General features: G+C 38.9%; 1 protein-coding gene across 1 annotated transcript; it reads left to right on the plus strand.

Moving 5' to 3' along the window:
* Window positions 1–7,245: 7,245 nt before the first annotated feature.
* LOC146489109 (uncharacterized) lies at window positions 7,246–19,247 on the plus strand. The gene is made up of 5 exons (XM_085106155.1): window positions 7,246–7,372; window positions 7,667–7,941; window positions 13,435–13,552; window positions 14,491–14,709; window positions 15,982–19,247. Exons 1-5 carry the CDS (start codon window positions 7,294–7,296, stop codon window positions 16,293–16,295), a joined length of 1,005 nt encoding a protein of 334 aa, XP_084962281.1. The 5' UTR covers window positions 7,246–7,293; the 3' UTR covers window positions 16,296–19,247.
* Window positions 19,248–19,301: the final 54 nt, after the last annotated feature.

Genomic DNA, 19,301 nt, shown 5'->3' on the forward strand with positions numbered 1-19,301 from the left:
TTTCGTTGTATGAAAATGTCCTCGAAAGAGAAGGAAACACCTTGCCCATTTTTTTTCTCTGAAAGCAAGGCAAGCGAAAGCTGAAATTGTTGAATTCCGATGCAGAAGCTCAACTTGATGAAAGCAAGAGAGGATCGTACTATAACCGATTAAAAAGCAGACAGGCTTGCGGAATACGAAGCGAACAAGTTATCATATGAACTGTCGGTTTTAGAGAGCGCTAGCCGCTTAAAATCTGTTTACAAAAGTCCAAAGAAGACAATAAAAGTGAGAGCGTTGACATATGCATTGGAGAAGGATATTTTATTAGGTGGAGTCGAGCAATACAAAGCACATCGCCAAGTTTTGTATCCTTTCTTTGTGCCGGGCTATTTTTTAAAGGTCGGTCTTTGGTTCGGCGTTATCTAAATTATAGAATACAGGGCCACTTATTCACATCTCGTTCTTTAAGATTATCATCTATTACCTTATAACTCTTCCTTCAAAACAAATTAAATGAGATGAACCGGAATGGTCTGTGCCCGGGGGGGGTACTTGGGTTCAGTTTTGCTGGGTATGTGCCGCTGGCCTCTCAGAGCCCCTGCCCCATTATAGTCCATTTTGTGGCCAGTTATAGACCCCATCTTAGTCACTTTTTGGGAAAATGTAATTTTCGCGATCTCAACTAAGTCACTTTCTATTTATGCATCTACTTTCAAGAACGGAATGTAATGCGAGGTGGTCCGGTTACATTTAATAAACAACAACTTTCTGAACTTTTTAACCGAGACCATTTTGAATCCCTACTTAGAATTTTCTTACCCCAAAAATCCGAAAATGTGTGACCCCATTCTAGTAACTCTATTGAAAATGAAACCCCATTCTAGTCAACCCAGTCATGAAAATGCAACCCTATCTTGCGGCACATCCCCATTAGCCTCTTATAAGGAAGTCCCCTCCCCCGGGGGTCTGTGATGACGTGCGGAATGGCATAATTATGCGAAATACGAAATATGCGGAATAATTTGATTACCTGAAGCACGCGCCCTTTAATTTTGTCGCGGTGATTAGGTAACAGCAACAGTTTAGAAGAAGATTATTTACCCTCTGTATGCTTGCCGGTTCATTTATGATTCAGCGGAAAAATTGACGCTCACATATATTGAGATCGTAAAAGTCTGAACAACAATTAACCAAAAACGCATTTGTGATAAAAATAGTTTCAATAATTAGATACCATCTCAGCAGCTCCGAAGGTTACTTGCGTAACTTACTTGCGTTACTTACGAAAATGTAAGGTGAGATCAAGTAGAACATATTTTTCCCTTTTTTTAGAATATATTTTATAAGAATATCGAGGATGAAATTTGCGAAATTTTAAGATAATTTGCGCGGGATGCCCAAAGGGCAGCCCGGGTCTAAAATTGGGCTGGGTATCTTTTTGTTTTTTTTTTTGTTTTTTTTTACTTCATGGTAGCTTCAAATCTGCACATTCATTTATTTATTAAACTCTGCTCTCTTCTAGAAAGGACCTATTGTTCTGATTGTCTTCAACAAAAACGGCCCAATCAAAGTCCATTATCGGCGCGTTTATCACGAGGGAGGGGATCCACTCATCCCTACCTGTGTGACGTCAAATCATCATTTGATTTAATCATTAAACCCGGATCAAATTCTGCTTACCCCTAGAAGGGATCTATTGTTCTGATTGCCTTCAATCGGCGCGTATATCACGAGGGAGGGGACCCACTCATCCCTACCTGTGTGACGTCAAATAATCATTTAGGATTAATCCATTAAACCTGAATCAAATTCTGCTCACCCCTAGAAGGGATCTATTGTTCTGATTGTCTTCCAAAACATCGGCCCAATCAAAATCCATTATCGGGGCCTATATCACGACGGAGGGGACCCACTCATCCTTACCTGTGCGACGTCAAAGCAAATAATTATTTGAAAGGTTCAAATTTTCAATGGCGACCACGTGTATGAATTTAAGACCCTAATCTGCCGTTTTGAGAAAGAAAATAAACCCTTATCAAGCAGTAAATCGAAAGAATAACTTCTAAGAAGTACTCAACAGTTTGAACGGTGGAAATTGGAAGGTTCACAGCGAAGAAATTATGCTTTGACAAACAGTTCAAATAATTCAATGCGAAGGAAACCAGAGCAGAGGTCACAGTAAAGTGATTACTGGTGCGTGACGTTGCAGACTTTGTCGAACTAGTAATCGACTAATCAGTCGAAAGTTAAAGCTTTGTTTCTGTTTGTAACTGGGTTGTCAGATTGCTATAACGGTGGGAACCTAACTACTATACAGGGGAAAGCATTTGTTAAGAAGAATACCTCGTGCTTTATACGGACGCTTTGATCCTTTTCTTTCACACTTTAATTTGGAGACAGAAACTGTTTCTACATTGATTATTTTTTAATAGTAAACGTGAGCCCAATCCCCTTATCTGTATCTGTCAGTGTTGCTCAGCACCCAGCGGGGTCATGACGTTATCAGGAAGTAATTTCCGATATGATTTCCAGTAACACAACGATAAAATATCACGCAGTCTTTTTGAATAAAACTATTCAATTATTATAGGGGAGGATAGTTTTAAAAAGCTGCAAAGCGTGCAATGGAAATAAATGAGGCCACATTAGGCATCCCGCGAAAATGCCATTAGGGGCCTCTTGTTTAAGAATAAAGCCGAGGCTGAGATTTTGAAAAGGATATATTTGTGTGTTGAAAATCTGTAAATACAATACAATTATATGTTTTTAACTTAACCGTATAAACTTGTTCCTTTCTATAAACGGCAAACTAGCCAACAAAGCGAAAAAACCTGCAGTAGCTATGTTCACTGTTAATGACAGTTCGATGAACGGTACATGTAATACATATGTAAAGTATACAGCAGAAAAGAAATTAACTAAACTGCAAAAAGTATCCAGATAAATTCTTCCTTTGATTTTGATACCCCGATACATTCTAAAACAGAAATGTGGTAAGCTATAATTTAAGAATAATACGAGAATATTTCTTACTTAGAATCAGAAGAAAAATAAGAATATTCAGCCTAGGCCGGATAAATGACACTCTTATAAAAAAAAGAATGTAGCCTGCGAGCAAGCTCTCTTTTAGGTCTACCTTGAAAAGATGCAAGATTACAAAAAGGTGAATCCGATCATGTGGACAAACTATATACATCTTTGTGACTCAGTTGTTGGGAAATACTTTAAGGGTAGTTCTTACGTTATACATGTTACCATGGCAACAGGTCAGCTCTGCAAAAAGGACCTCTAAATTTCAGTTTTTGCAAATTACCTCAAAAACTAAGTCGGTGACCTACCGTTTTTACTGCTTTTCTGAAAAGCATCCTAAATTATTTGACTCCTTTGGTGATATGGCAAAACGGTTATCTAGTAGGTCTTACATTATATCAAAAAAGCTTCTTTTTTCACCTACAGAAAATTCTACAAGATAACTTTCGCCTTAAAGTTTCTATTTGAAGCGGCATACTAAAGCCCGGTTTACCCGACAATGTTTTTGGGCCCGGCACTCCTAAATGTGGGACGCGGGCCAATTTTTTTGGCCCGCCACTGTCCCATTTACACTGCAAAATTTGGCACATCTAGTTTCGAGATGGGCACGCCTAAAATAAGAAACGGCACCCCAAATTTCTGAGCATTCGCTAGCGGTTGAACCCCTTTTTGGCGAACCCAACTGGAGCTCCCATCTGAATCGAGTTTGAGAAAATGGCGGACGCGGCACAGCGTACGATTCAACTGGCAATTGTCTGGTTTTTGAAGAAGCGAAGGGCTAAAAGGGCTCGAATGATTGAAGAAAAGCGTTCGTCTTTTCTGTATATACATAACAGGCAACGCAGGCATTATTTTGGGCAACTTTTGCTTGTCTGCATCAATCAGCCGCGCTTGAGAACTATTTGGATGAACCCAGGAGAAGCTACTTGGTTTGAAATGGTTACCACAGATCTATTAAGGCCGACGTTGCCTCCACAGACCAGGTTTTTCCACGGTTTTTTCCTGACACAGAGGCGTCCGATCTTTCAGACGACGCCATTTTGTTTGTTGAAGATTATGTGCGCATGTGCGACTGAATTTGGGTACGCGGGCCCATTTTTTGCGGGCCGAGACTACCTCGCCAGGTGGTCTCGGCCCGCCTAAGTTTTAACGTTGCTTTTAAACGGCAAGATTAGGAGTGCCGTGTCATAAATTATTGGCCTGCTGCTAAAGTTTAGGAGTGCCGGGCCCAAAAACTTTGTCGTGTAAACCGGGCTTAAATGTTCAATGTATGCAAAAAATCAAGATTGCTCAACACGCAAAATTTCGAAATAAAAACAAATGTTTCATGCAGCTTTTATTTCCGGTTCGCGCGATTTTATGCTGCATTTCTTCTTTTCGGTGTTCAATAATGCTCCTATCTTGCTTGATCAGAAGGATTTCTGTTTTCCCCTCAGGCCCGAAGCAGGGGGAGGGGCAGGGGGGGCTTGAGCCGCCCCAGAATTTTTGGAAGTTACAAAGCAGTTTGCCAAAAAATAAATAATTAAACCAAATCAATGTGCAGCAATCAGTCTTAAACTCTGACGCTGCAAATGCCTTTTCACAGCCCTTTAAAAATGTGTTTACTACCTTTCAGTTTCCTTCGCCAACAGTTTGCTTTTATAAACCACAACAACATCAACAAAGGTACTCCTACCTTGTGAATCGGAAATAAAAACCAAAATGGATCGACATCAACCAATGTTAAGCCCTAAAAGCTGTTGAAATAAACTACTTGTTTTCTAAGGCATCCGATTATTTATAGCAATACAAATGTCCTTAGACCACCTTAGCGTATAACAATTTAGTGTTCGCGCATTGTCGAAAGACACACAAATATGTCCTCTCAAGAGCCAGAGAAAAAATTCTCCCACAGTCGGATTCTTACTGCCCGGTTAAAGCCAAATTATAAAAGAGAAAGAAAAATTTGTCGTCGTTTGTTTACGTCCTCCTTCAAACGTGAAATTAGGAAACTTCACATGGTAGTCCACTTAAAAGACACGGCAAAAAAGATTACCAAAAAGTGTGCAAGTGTGCAGGTGCAAAGTTATTGTTTTACTTACTAAATCAACTTTTTTTCTGTCTTTTTTTTATGTTCTCGTTGCATCTTAAACTCCCTAATCAGTCTGTTTTTTTGGGGGTGACGGGGGGGGGGGGGGGAGGTAATTTGTTTAACCATTTTGCTAAGCCCCCCTCAGTTGTTTTAGCCTTGCTACGGGCCTGCCCCTCATTTCCTTTTATCCATTATCGACGGAAAAAGAAGGAACCGAAAAGATTCAGACATGTCTGACCTTGTTGCGGGACAGCAAATATGCAAATTTGTTAGTTGCATCACACTTTTCGGTCATTTCTTTGCCATCACTGTACGCGGACTACCGCGAGAAATTGCGTCACTTGTTCACGTTTGAAGGAGGACGTAAACAGACGACGACCAATTTTCCTTTTTCTTTTTCCAGTGAACTTGGAATCAGGTAGTGAAGAATTTATTCGTTTTTGCGGGATTTTTCCTGTTTAGAAAAGGGACATTTTCCTAAGCTCTGTTTGCTTTCATTAATAATGGTTAAGTCTAGTTCAAACTCTGCTATAAACGTTCGGCGCTTCCTCTGTCAATACCAAGTATAAAAAATTATACCATGGACCTTCTTTCCTTGCAGATGAAGAGTCAGTTCAGAATATTAATTTCACACTGCCGTGCGGGTACTGTCAGGATCCTCGCGGGTCAAATTTGTTTTTCTCAGTTTTCTAGAACGTTAAGCGCTCGTAGAAAAAACTAAAGGCGACAAATTTGTTCTCTACTTAAGGGCTTTTTGTAGCCATAAATTGAGCGAAATTGATTTCACGAGTTCTGCCACCAAATGTTCGATATTTTCTGACCGCCACTCTAAAAATTTAAAAATTTTCCGATTAATTAAATTTTTTCATTTTTCCCCCCGGACCCCCCTAGTTATCTCACACTAACGCGTTCACTTTAGCCTGAGACCCCTCCCCCCCCCCACCCCCGTAATTCCAAAACCCGTCAGAACATGAACATGTCAACGGCAGATTAAGACAATGAAGATGCAACTGAATATTTTGGAAGCAATAACCGGCCGCAGGAATAAAATATGTTTTGGACTTCTTTTTCTTTTTTTTTTTTTCAAAAGGAAGCTTGAAAAAGATTCCTAAAGCTGATAATCTGATAAGCCCTGTGTGCCGCTTAGGAACGGATGGAATGATCATGATGATGATTATGATTAAGATGATGACGACGATGAAGCGTGAGATGTGGAATAGCTTTTTCTTTATTTAGTCCATTTTGGGATCGAGTAGCGCCGTTGTAAGCTAAGTATAAGGAATACAGTTGAATTAAGAAAAATTAAAATAGAAATAACGAGCGTGCTTTTGGAAAGTCTTCTATTTTTTTTTTTTTGGGGGGGGGGGGGGGGGAATTATTGTGTGAAGGGCTAGTCGCCCGCATTGCCTAAGCGCGCAAGGATGCACAGGAACAACCCGAACAAGCTTCCTTTTTATAGAGGTTTGTTTCTAGAAACGTTAATGGTTTTGCATGAATTTCTGCTGCGTAAGCCCGAATTCTATTTGCTTATTTTGTTCCCGCCCACTTATACCCTTATAATTTATTAATGATGCCGCACTGCACGTACACTGCCAAAACCTTCCGTCAATAACAATCATTCATTTACTTCCTTTTGTCTTTCTGTGTGTTTAAAATATGTGGGGATTGTATTTGATAGAGACGATAGTCTGTGGGACCCTCCTGAGAATTCTAGCCGCTATTTTTGGAAAGATAAAAAAGAAATTATTTTATGAGAAATTCTGGTAAACGAGCCTGAACTGTCAACGTGCTATTCATGCAAACTGACACGATACCGACCCACAGATATACCCTTATAATTTATTAATGGTGCTTTCTGATACTCAAAGGAAGTGTCATTCAGCACTGCCTGTAAACCACAAAAGACCTCCGTTCAATAACAATCATTCAATGCTTTTTTCCTCTTTTTGCGTGTTAAAAATATGTGGGGATTGAACTTGACAGAGACCGTAGTCTGTGGGACCTTCCTGAGAATTTAACTACTATTCCCTGAAAGATGTAGATAAAATTATTTTATACGAATTTCTGGTACGTGAGCCCCTGCTGGCAACATGCCATTTCGTATGCGACTGACACAATATGACATGCACAAAATTAACAAATAAACAAACTTGTTAAAGGACCTCGACCACTATCCACAACAGTACACCAAAAGACGAAAAACGGACAGGATGAAAAAGGTCGCCGCAGTTCTAAGAAGTGATCTTGTCCTACTAGCAATATTTTGTACCCTTCCATCGGTTTCCAAAGGTAGAGTTTTTCAGCAGTCTTCATTTTTTTTTTTTCCGTTAATTTTAAGCGCCTGGGTTTTGTTTCAAAATGTTCTCTATTAAGTTTTTCTTTCAATTCATAAAGAACCGTTTCTTTACGTATGCATGTTTCGAAAAGCTTTCAATTGTAGTTCATTGGTGAAATGAACTTTGTCAACTGTTTAGCTACGGCCTTTTTACACAAACTTTTATTTAAAAAAATAATTTGCTTTATTAATTTACTTCCAATTCACTAAGACCGCTTTTCTTTCTCTCATGCCTTTGTTTCCAAAAGCTTTCAGCCAAGGTTCACCTGGTGACGTGAACTTTGTAAACTTCAAGAGTGACGAGTTTTTCTTCTTGAACATCACCAAACTTGGTTTAGAGCTGGTTGAATATGGAGACGAATGTGGATTTGCCTGTTTAGAGATTCCCTCATGCACTTCCTATAACTTGGCTGCATTTCCTGACATTAACGGACAAAGCTTGTGTGAACTGCTTCCATCGGACAAGTACAACAATTCGGACAAGTTTGCCTCCAACAAGTTTTTTCATCACTTCAGCATCCCGGTAGGTGAAACTAATAATTTGTATATTTAACAGCGTACAATTTTCATCTTTTTCTTGAGATAAGGAAACGTTTTGGGCTTTGGAGTTATTTTTATTAGGTACTTACTGCGCTAAAACTCGGCATCCACATATTCACGTTTACGAAAAGGCTCTATAAAACCGACTTTGTTTTTACACCGCTTAAAAAATAGCCATGTCGTTAATAGCACTGTCCTTAATAGCGGGAATTTATTTCAGTCAAACGTCTATAATTTATTTTTGCCATCTGTAATAGCGAGGTTTCAACGAAACATGTATATTTTTCATTCGATTAATTTCAATCTTTCGCTTTTTGCTGCATCTTCCGATGAACAATTACAAAGAATTATTACGGTTTCGAGTATCCCCCAAAAATCTAACAATAAAAACAAACTTAACATGACATGGATTTTCTAAGGCAGGTTAAAGCTGCATGCATATAGTAACCTATTGGTAGTAACGAAACTTAGTGCAACTAAAGCACTTTAGCCAATATTTAATAGAAATATATTTAAATTTTTAACCTGCGCCATAAATGAATGAAGAACTTCCTTGAATATGGAATTAGCTTAAACATCCAGGAGAGAAAAAATTTTAAGGTTTCTATAAAAGGTACTGGATTTATGGAAACAAGATCGGACTTAAAATTTTTGGGACAATGAGTTAGGATGGAATTAAAAGCTCCCGAGCCTTTTCTTGGATAATCTCGTACCTCTTTTTATTTATTCATTTTTTTTTTCAAATGTCGAACTTAACACTTTGAGAGAATAACACAGTTCCGTCTAGATAGTTCCTTATTGGGTGTAGCCACGGCAACTAATAGCTTACCTCACTTACAACTGAAAACGGTCACCTGCTGTATTCACCGCTATCAATGTATTAAGTGCTCAGATAATATTCGGATGAAAACTTTTTCGGACATATTTTTCGTTAGGTAGCCTCTTCCAGGCGTTCAGTTAGTTGGGGCGCAGCGCGGAAAAAGGCGCGCGAAAAAAAAAAGAAAAAGCGCGCGAAGGGAAGCGAAAGAACGCCTGTGGGCAAACTTAACAAACGGTCGTTCCGCCCACTTATATGGCTTGTGGTTTTCAGTTGTCAGCAGATGTCAATCAGACCCTAATCAGAATTCCGGGAAATATTATCCTTCAATCTTGAATTGCGATTCCTGTTCGATTGTGCTTTTCATGTCCCTCAATTCTCCGTTTTTTTCTGCAAGCGAATTGACAGTCCATCCTCCGACGTGTTGCAGGTTTTGCCAGAAAATTGTAAAGTGCCAGGGAACAAAAATTCCCGGAGTATCTATTTTTAATGTTGTTTTTAATAAGGTTTCGGGAGCAGAGAGCTTTAATAGTGTTGGCCGACCTTGCCAGTTCGTTGGGGCATGAACTGAAAAGAGACCCAAGTTTCTCGAATGTAAGTTGTTTGACCTGTGTAAGAATACTGGCTAGAACGCATGTCAGTATTGTGAAACTATTCTCGGGGATTGTGGAAAGAGAATCGCTGAAAGCGGCAAAACGACAGACGAACGCTAGATCGCCGACTGGAGATATACTCCTTCCGCGAAGCCTGCTAACACGCACTCAAGAGATCTACAGGAATCGACCAGCAAATCCTTGGCGGACAGACAAGTGGTGATGACCAAAGTACGTTGGGAGTATCGCCTATTTATATTTGTGGCCAAATCGATTCTGCCATGAATATCGACGGAGAACAAACAGTCATTAAAGTGTTAAGCTCCTTCGTTGTTTATGTCGTGATGTTCAATCGTCTTATGCGCCAGTGATTTTTCACTTTCGTGTTGTTTGGTGAATCAACGTTCGTGGATCAAAATTTATTACGTTTCTGGCTAGGAAACAGGATTTATCCTGACGAACGTCTGATATTTTTTCGCGGTTGCAACTCCAGACGTAAACTGATCTCCTTTATCCTTAGAAATGATCAAAACTGAACGAGACGAAAGTTTAATGGGCTTATCTCGGCTCAATTAATTTAATGGTTTTTTCCCCAAATCCCCAGAAAAGTAGCTTTTTGCGAAAAATTATTCGCGAAAATAAAGTAAAAGAATTCTCGAAGGCGCTCCACATGCGGAAAATTTTTAAGAATGTTGTTTGTCGCAGATTTGACACTCGATGAAAGGATCGCCGCCATATCGAATTTCTCATCTGCGTCAGCAACGTTGTAGCGTTGACAAAATCTGTCAAAATTGACCAATCAGAGGGTATACCAGATCCTGGTATACCGGAACGACCGTTTGTTAAGTTTGCCCACAGGCGTTCTTTCGCTTCCCTTCGCGCGCTTTTTCTTTATTTTTTCGCGCGCCTTTTTTCGCGCTGCGCCCCAACTAACTGAACGCCTGGAAGAGGCTATTCGTTAGGAAGCTAAGTCGTCCAAAGATTAGTAATTAAAGTTTTCTCCGTGTTTATCAGTTGTTGATTTGCTGTAACCATAGCAACTTATAGTTCACTGCACCGGAAAATGCAAATTTAACTGTTGAATTCACTGCTCACAGTTTACGACCAGTTTGTATTCAGTAATGAACTTGAAAATTATGGAAATAAGTTTTTTATCGCAAGTTTTGGTACTAGCAGAGAATTTTAATAGAAACTTTTTCAATAAATTTCAAATGCCCCTTATATACATCTGTCTTGTTCCCTCCCCCGGAGCGCCTCCCCTATCCTCCTCCTCCAACCCCCCCTCCCCCACTCCTTACCGCCGAAGGAAAACAGATAATAGAAATAATCATAGAAAACAGATAATGAAAGAAATGAAGAACTTGATGTTTGATGCAATGGCTAACTATTTCAAGTTGCCACCATCTATTTTCATTTCTTCCTTGTCTAGCAAGTAATATGAAAGCAGTTCAAACACATTAACTCAAATTAAATGATGACAGAGTTCCTCTAAAATTGATGACAACAAAATTTCACTTGTTACTTGTAGCTCTTTTTAATTGCAGTTTTTTGACATAGGTGGTATATAGCTAAATTAAATCAATATAGTTTCACATTCACCTCCAAGTTAGATGAACTGACTACGACCATCTTTTGTTAGTGCAGCAACCGTGTTTTATTACTTAAAAATGTTAATCCTGTAAAGGATGTGGGAGGGGAGGAAGGGGGCAGCATCCTTGCAGACGCTGGAAATCCGATCCGTTTTCTCCATCCCTAATCCTCGGCATATTACTGTTTTACAAATTCATGCTGACCACTTGGAAGGGGACTTAGTCACCCATAATGGGAATTTGATTAAATTACCTTAAAGGGAAAGCTTCATAAAGAAGAACATTCCTTATTTAAAAAAAATGTGGGCTTACCACTAGCCTATAGCTACTAATAGTTTCATAACAGGAAATAATAATAATAATAATAATAATAATAATAATAATAATAATAATAATAATAATAATAATAATAATAATAATAATAATAACTTTATTAACGTGTCAAGAAATGTAGCTGAGGGGAGAAGTCCCCTCTACTAATAGTGGACACCTAACTAAATTCTAGAAAATTCTAAAAAATGAATTAAAATTTACATCGTAAACCATATGAATAAAATTTCATACATCAATCGCAAAAAATCATGTAAACCCTAGTCATTCTCGGCATAGGTTGCAGCCTCGACACTTACTGACATTTGCTGCTAGGGCAGTAAGGTCCTGATTACGTATGACTCTTTTGAATTGCTTCAGAGAGGGTTGATATTCTAGGAGTGAGATCATTCCACAGTTTAGGCCCTAGGTAACGAATTGAGTGTTTTCCATATGCCACCGAAGAGAATCGAGGTTGAACAAATTCTCGCTTCCTTAAGTAATACGAACCACTGTCTAATTGGAAAAGTCTCTGTGGCAGTAATTCATGCTTAATCTTATACATGAAGATGGCAATGTCCTGCAATCGTCTGTTGTATAACGATGGTATGTCTGCTTTTGCCAGTAGCTAGAATGTTTGTCCTTAAAAACTGCCCTGAGTCCTCTTTCTTGTATGCGCTCAAGCTTTCTCCTATCGCTTGCCTTGCAGAAGTGCCAGGTGAGGTGGCAATAAGTAAGGTATGGTAAGATAGCGGCTTTATATAGCTGCAGCTTGGCTTCTGTTGGTATCAGGTTTTTCAGTCTCATAAGGACCCCAATCCTTTGACTTGCTTTTTTACACACGTTGTTAATGTGATGGTTAAAGTTCAGTTTACTATCTATCGTCACTCCTAAAAGATTCAACTTCTCTGTCGACTCGATTTCGCTGCCTTGAATACTCATGGTCGGAGTTGTTATCTCTCTTTTGTTCTGCATTGTCATGGTTCTATACTTACTATAGTTACCCTTTAGCATGTTGTCTTCATACCAATTAGATGCTTTTTCTGCAGTCCTGCTAAGTGATGACTTTACGTTTGCGAGATCCTTTCCTGCTTCGTAAATCTGATGGTCATCTGCATACATAGAAAGGTTCAAATTAATTTCATAGGCCAGGTCGTTCTGGAAGATGTTCCAAAGACGTGGTCCTAACGCAGATCCTTGCGGGAATCCTCTGTTTACCACTTGCCAAGAACTTGCTAGTGATCCCAGTCTAATTCTGTTTTGTCGGTTGGAGAGATAAGAGCGTAGAAGATTTACGGTGTTTTCCGCAAAACCATAGGCTCTTAATTTGTTAAGCATGAGTGATGGGTGAAGTGAGTCAAATGCCTTTGACATATCCGTAGATAGTATAGCTACACACTGGTGCCCGTCCCTTGCAAGTTTCCATTGCTCCACCAGTGAGACAAGGGTTGTCTCACAGCTATGAGATTTGCGGTAGGCGGTAATGGAATCTGATAGGCGGCTTTCGAATTGAGCAGTGATTTGTTTGCTAATCAGCTGCTCAAAGACTTTGTCCACAGCAGAAAGGACTGTAACCGGTCTGTAGTTCTCTTTGTCGCGTGGATCGTCTGTCTTGAAGGCGGGTATCCACTCTCCCCTTTTCCATTCACTTGGCCATTTTCCACTGGAGATGCAAGAGTTATATAGCTTAGTGAGGGGTATGGCTAGTTCCTTTGCTCCCAGATTCAGTACTTTAGCCGGGATATCATCGTATCCCTTTGCCTTATTTGTTTTAAGCGATTCAAGTGCACACAGTACTTCTGTTGTGTTGGTAGACTCAATAGTTATTGCTTGTTTATTTTCACAGTGAGATCTAATCCGCGCTAGACCTTGGATGGTTGCAGAGTTGTTTCTCTGATTGCTGAGCTCTGTCTCCGCCAATACTATCAGCAAGGGTGGCAAAGTGACGTGCTAGAGTCACGGCAACTCTTGCTTGATCACTTACCACAGTACCGTTAACTTTGAGGTTAATTTCTGCTTGTTTGTTAGTGCAAGTCTTCGATCCCAAAAACGGTTTAAGGGTTTTGAAAAATTCTTTTGAATTTCTCTCTAGATCTTAAGCTTTGTTTAGAATCTTCTCATTTACCTTGTAACAGTTTGAAGTAAATGGTCTCTTTTCCTCTTTGTAGTCTCCGTGTAGCAGCGGGCCCTGTAAGAATAACGGTAAATGCGTGACACTGTACGACAAGGTGAAAAGCTATGTCTGTGTTTGCAAGGAAGGATTCAAGGGGAAAAACTGCGAAACAGGTAAGTCCCTTTGTCTGCGTTCTGCTGCAATTGAGTTTTAGCCACCTTATTATTGGACTTAAACGACAAAAAGTTACGACTGTACAGAACAAAGTTTAAAATTTCATTGATATCGTGAGCCATTATCACGGGTGAAGCCCGTAATGAGATCAAATTTAACTTATGGGCTTGTCCCCATGTGTTCTACCAAAAAAATCTGTTTTTAGAAAAAAAATTGTGACGCGCAACCGTGTAAAAGGTCAGGATCGCGAGTGGAGAAATTGAAATTGTTTAAACTCGAGAGCACACGAAAACGCGAACTCTACGTGTTCCACCCAAATTTACACTTTGGATGATTAATTACTTCTCCTAACAAAAAAATTGAAAGGAAACTAAATAGCAACTGCACAGTTAAGTCTACAACGCAGTATGCTCTTCCAGTATCTCTCTACACCATGGCGCAACTGTACCTCCAGAATTAGCCTCTACAGCCACTCTGGGACGCTAAATGCATCTTTCCGGTTTACATTAATATGCGACTTTCTGATTGCTTGTCAAACACGCGATGGGGGATCCACAAATCCGAACCCGAAATCCTCCGCCGTACTACCAACCACCCTCCATAACTTTGCAAGTATAAATTAAAGCTATGACAATGAGACTTGGAGGAGAAATTGTCAGTTCAAAGATGTTTCCATTGAGATCCGCAACGTCAATCCGACATATGACGTTGTTATTACATCATGATTGTCAAATGGCTGCCAGCTTTTATCCGCCATGTTGGATCTTTGGATTTCCCCAAAATTCAGGAAAGCGCCGAAATTGAACAAAAAGTAATCAAACCCAATAAAGGAAAACTACTATGGGATAAAAATATAAAAGCTACATAAAGAACGGTTATTATCCAAAAAGGGATTTTCCGTTTTCTGAAAAGGACGTAAGTTGTTTTTCTCCTTCAGATTTGTTCTCTGATTTGTCGATTAACTCAACTATATTAGCCGCGTTCCTTGCGCCTGCCGTTGGAAATGACCCAAAGTGGCTTTTGTGTTACCGCGCCTCCATACACGGTTGGGCAGCCAGTACCTTTCACAGCAGGTGCGATGGAAAAAGACACACCGTTACAATCATCCGAAATGGTCCGTACGTGTTCGGAGGGTACACGGACATTCCCTGGGACGGTAATTTTAAAATTCCTCTGTTGTTTATCTGAGTGACATTACAAACACATGTGTTGTAGCTTTCAGAACCCCCCTCCCCCTCCCCCAGCCTCGCTTCTCTAAGTGTACAACCTTATTGACCACAATCTTCGTAGTTTCGCTTGCCCTGTACGTGTTTACAGCCGTGTCACAATGGAACCATACCATATCTAATGACACCGACCACTGAAATTTCTATTGCTAGCGTCGATGTCTCTTTCTGCGGTATGGTGGGGCTGTTTTGGTGTTGATAACTACAAGGACTTTTGATCTACAGCTTTTGGAGGAACAATTTGTCAGCTGCAAATCTTAACCCAATTATATTAGCTCAGACCGATTAAAACTTTCGGACTGTGAAAATCCACAAAGGATGATTTTGTGGAGTGGAGTGACACCAGGTTGACTTTTTGAAAATGATGTATATTATTCAGTGAGTGACACAGGCAATTGTGCATACTGATGTGTGACTCTAGGAAAACCAGCGGTACTGCAAATTCACAGTGCCGTCAAAACAACGTTGTAAGATAAGATTTATTGCGTTAACTGTTGTTAGTGGGACAAGTTCCTTACAGTGTTTACACGAGAGGACAGGGACTTGTCCCATGAACAATTTGCATGAAGGGAAAAAAATAACTTTGAATTCTTGGGCCAAATGAAAGGGACCTTACTAATAGATTGTTTTGGCAAAACTGGGTTGTTTCCCTTGATAGTAAGGCCCAAGGGACTAAGAGGAATGCACTCCTTCATGCGAAGTTTGAAACAAGGCGAACTGGGAAGAAATACAGGGTTTGTATTGGAATCCGATAATCACGAAATTTGTTATGGAGGCATTATTTAAAAAATGGTTTCCGTACATTTGAGGGGTAAAACTATTTTCAAATGTGGGCAATCCTCGTTTTTAGTTTCGATCCATTGACCTGTAAAGTCGGCGGGAAACGTTACAGACCAGCATAATTTAAAAAAAAAGTTCAAAGGTGATTATTTTGCCGATTAACTATTGTGCAGATAATTAGCTTTCCTTCATTTGGCTTTGGTCAAACTTTATACAATGCAATAATTTAATTTTAGAGTCTGCGTATTTAGCTTTTCCGTTGATTATGAATCGCTTAACAATAATGCCAACAATGAGAAAAAGGCCAAAAAAAAAATAGAATATTTGCCCCGTATAGTTTCTTTTAAAAACGAAAAGAAAAGCAATCTTAAGTTATCTTGTAATTCATGCATGTATCTTTGTTTGTTCTCCATCTTCTTCAGGGTCCGGTTCGTATGGCTCCACAAACAATTCGTTCATATTTTCACTCCGCAACAAGGAAGGACTGGCACCTTTCAAGAGTGTGGTGGTAAAGCCACAGAACGCAATTCGTGGACATTCAAGCTATGGGCCAATATTTGGTGATGGGCACGACATCCTCATTTATCCTAATGCAAACACAAACCAATATTCGTACACAGACTTTGGCGAATACGGCAGCTACACTGTTCCAAGCGGAGTAAAAGACGCATACACGATTCTCGCTGGAAATCGAACCTTCTCGCCTGATGATTGGGAGGTTTTTTACCGCCAATAATTTCCCTTTTTAAAACTGGTTTGTATTGAAAACGTATTTCAAGCGAATGCCGGCTTGCCAGGCCTAATTAATATTTAATTTAATGAAAATAATTAATGAAAAACCACTTACAAGCTAATCTGGTCAGCATACCCACGGGATGACGCCAACAACAGCTGTACTCCAACAACAAATAAAAGGTTAATTTGAAAATAAAGAAATAATGACAGGGAGAAAGAGAAAACAGAGAAACAAAGTTTAGAAATAACAAAAAGAGAGTATTCTATTTACGTCTTGCCTATTTGAAAATGGTCGATGAACATACCAAAGAATAAGCGCGGAGCTCTCCTCCCCCACATCAGTAAAACCGATCTTTCTGCAGGCTACCTTTTAACGAGAGACGCAACCGTTTAAAAATCTTTTTCAAATATAAATTTTGCAGTTCGATCTCAGTATTTGTCATCACTTCAGATCTTTATTTCAAGGGCTGCGTTGTTCCGCCGATTTACCCCATCTGACAGAGAACAGACTACTCCCTTAATATATACAATCACTTCAATTATAATGAAAGCCCGCAGAACTACGCGAGAAGATCAAAAAGTAGAGTGGGTAGATTGAATTCTTTTGTAATTTACCTGAAATTTCACGGCTCTCAGTGCCATAGGATAGGAGAAAATACCACAAACATTAATTAATTTTGCGAATTACTGTCTGTAGCCGGGTGAGCCAAAGCCAAAGCTCTGTTTTATAAAGTTATAAATAAATTACCCATATCACCTTGTGCTCTCGCACAGGTACTTCAAACTGGAAAACAGCCTTACTGACTTTCTTAAAAATTTAGTACATCACCGAGATGTTATGTTAGAAATTAGCTTATAAATATATTAATAATACCTCAACGGTTTACATCAAAAAATAAAGATATTTCTTTTCGAACTAAATTAAACTTTTGTTTAAAGATTGGATTAGTTTTTAGCGGCACTTAGTCAACAATCGTAATTTTTTTAAAGCTGTATGTGTAGGCACTAAGTTCATTGACCACTTTGAAAGAAAAATTCTTATTTAATGTAACTGAACTGAAATAAGGATTTTATAAGCTGTGTGCAAGTAAAACATAATGCGAGTGAGCCGGCATGGGTAATTATGTTGTGAAAATGATAAAAATATCATTCGTGATTGCGATAAACTCGTCGATCTACTGTAAATGTTCTTACAAACCTCCATTCATGGCTGCCACTCATGTCCGGTGCCTAAACAACTCGACTTACAAGTGTAAGCTGACTTATATCAGGGTCAAAATAGCTTTCACACGGATGCAGTCTATCAAATGTGTCAGATGTCAGTTTCGGGGATGGGATACGGGATGAAATAATCATAGAGGAAAAAGATTTTTTTAAATTTCCTATCATGCAGGCGGGATACAAAGGAAACCACTGTTTCTTTACGAGAAAGAATCGCGGCCTCATCAGTGTGAAGATCCTGTACGGTACGGGTCGGCGGGACGGGATCGAATTAAAGGAAGGAAGTGGAAAAAGAAAAACTTGAAACTTGTACGGGTCGGCGCGTGGAAGCTTTCTGTTGAACTCTTTGGTTTCTAGTTTATCAAAGATTTCTATTGAGCCTAATTTCAGTGATGCTCGAGAGCAACATCCAAAAAGAAAGCTCAAAAGTGTGAACCAGCCACATAGAAGTTGGTTTCTACCAGCTTAGGTTTCTCACGTGATTAGTTGGCTTTCTAACGTGTCAAGAAAGAGACTAGTAGCTGATAGTTTGTTTTGTCGTCTGCGATGTTTTTAGTTACTTTTTCTATTTAATCTTTCCACTTCCAAGGTTAACAGTACTAAGATTTTTTAAAGCAAAACAGGCAATAACTGCATGCAATACAGAAGAGCAGCTCTGTATAAGATCACTTGAATAGCAGCGTACAAATGTAAAGTAGTCAATGCAATTGAATGGAGGAACTGTGACATTGTCGATCATAAAGAGTATTTTAAAACTTTGTCAGTACTATATAGACTACATGCAATACCGATACGACAGCTTTATGTAAGATCACTTGAATATCAGCGTACAAATGTTAATTAGTTAATGTTAAAAAAAAAACCGTGACGTTATTGAAACGGTTACATGCATTTAACCCTATTAGACTGCAAGCAATACTGAAAGGACAGCTTTCTGTAACATTATTGATTATAACCAGTATTTAACTTTATTAGACTGCATGCAATATTGAAAGGGCAGCTTTCTGTAACATTGTTGATTATAAACAGTATTTAACTTTATTACACTGCATGCAATATATTGAAAGGGCAGCTTTCTGTAACATTGTTGATTATAAACAGTCCAAAACTTGGCAGTGAAACCACTCGCCTGCTGCTCGTGGTTCCACTTGAGTTGTGAACATTTTTTGACGTCATTTTATGGTCTATAAGAGTATAGAACATAGAAAACTGCCGTCGATTTGTTAATTTTCAGACTGCATGCAATATTGAAAGGTCAGCTTTTTGTAACATTATTGATTATAAACAGTTTTTAACTTTATTAGAGTGCATGCAATATTGAAGGTCAGCTTTTTGTAACATTATTGATTATAAACAGTATTTAGATTTTATTAGACTGCATGCAATATATGGAAAGGGCGGCTTTCTGTGACATTATTGATTATAAACAGTATTTAACTTTATTACACTGTATGCAATATTGAAAGGGCAGCTTTCTGTAACATTATTGATTATAAACAGTATTTAACTTTATTACACTGCATGCAATATTGAAAGGGCAAGTTTCTGTAACATAATTGATTATAAACAGTATTTAACTTTATTAGACTGCATGCAATATATTGAAAGAGCAGCTTTCTGTAACCTTATTTATTATAAACAGTATTTAACGTTATTAGACTGCTCTTATCGTGGTGTGTAATTTAATTTTTGTCGAAAACAATAAATTTCCCTTTTAATTCTTCTAGTTAGATATGCGTGTGTTTGTGAATGATCGAGTTTCGGAGAATTAATGGGTAAATCGCGA

Source organism: Pavona decussata, unplaced genomic scaffold (assembly GCF_977016875.1).
Source record: "Pavona decussata unplaced genomic scaffold, jaPavDecu1.1 SCAFFOLD_6, whole genome shotgun sequence".
Lineage (NCBI taxonomy): Eukaryota > Metazoa > Cnidaria > Anthozoa > Scleractinia > Agariciidae > Pavona > Pavona decussata.

Excerpts from the sequence above, each read along its gene's own strand:
- LOC146489109 (XM_085106155.1), top strand. The coding sequence starts at position 7,294 with ATGAAAAAGGTCGCCGCAGTTCTAAGAAGTGATCTTGTCCTACTAGCA. Across the intron at positions 7,942-13,434 it reads TTCATCACTTCAGCATCCCG|TCTCCGTGTAGCAGCGGGCC; the intron begins GTAGGTGAAACT and ends TCCTCTTTGTAG. Across the intron at positions 13,553-14,490 it reads GGGGAAAAACTGCGAAACAG|ATTTGTTCTCTGATTTGTCG; the intron begins GTAAGTCCCTTT and ends TTTCTCCTTCAG.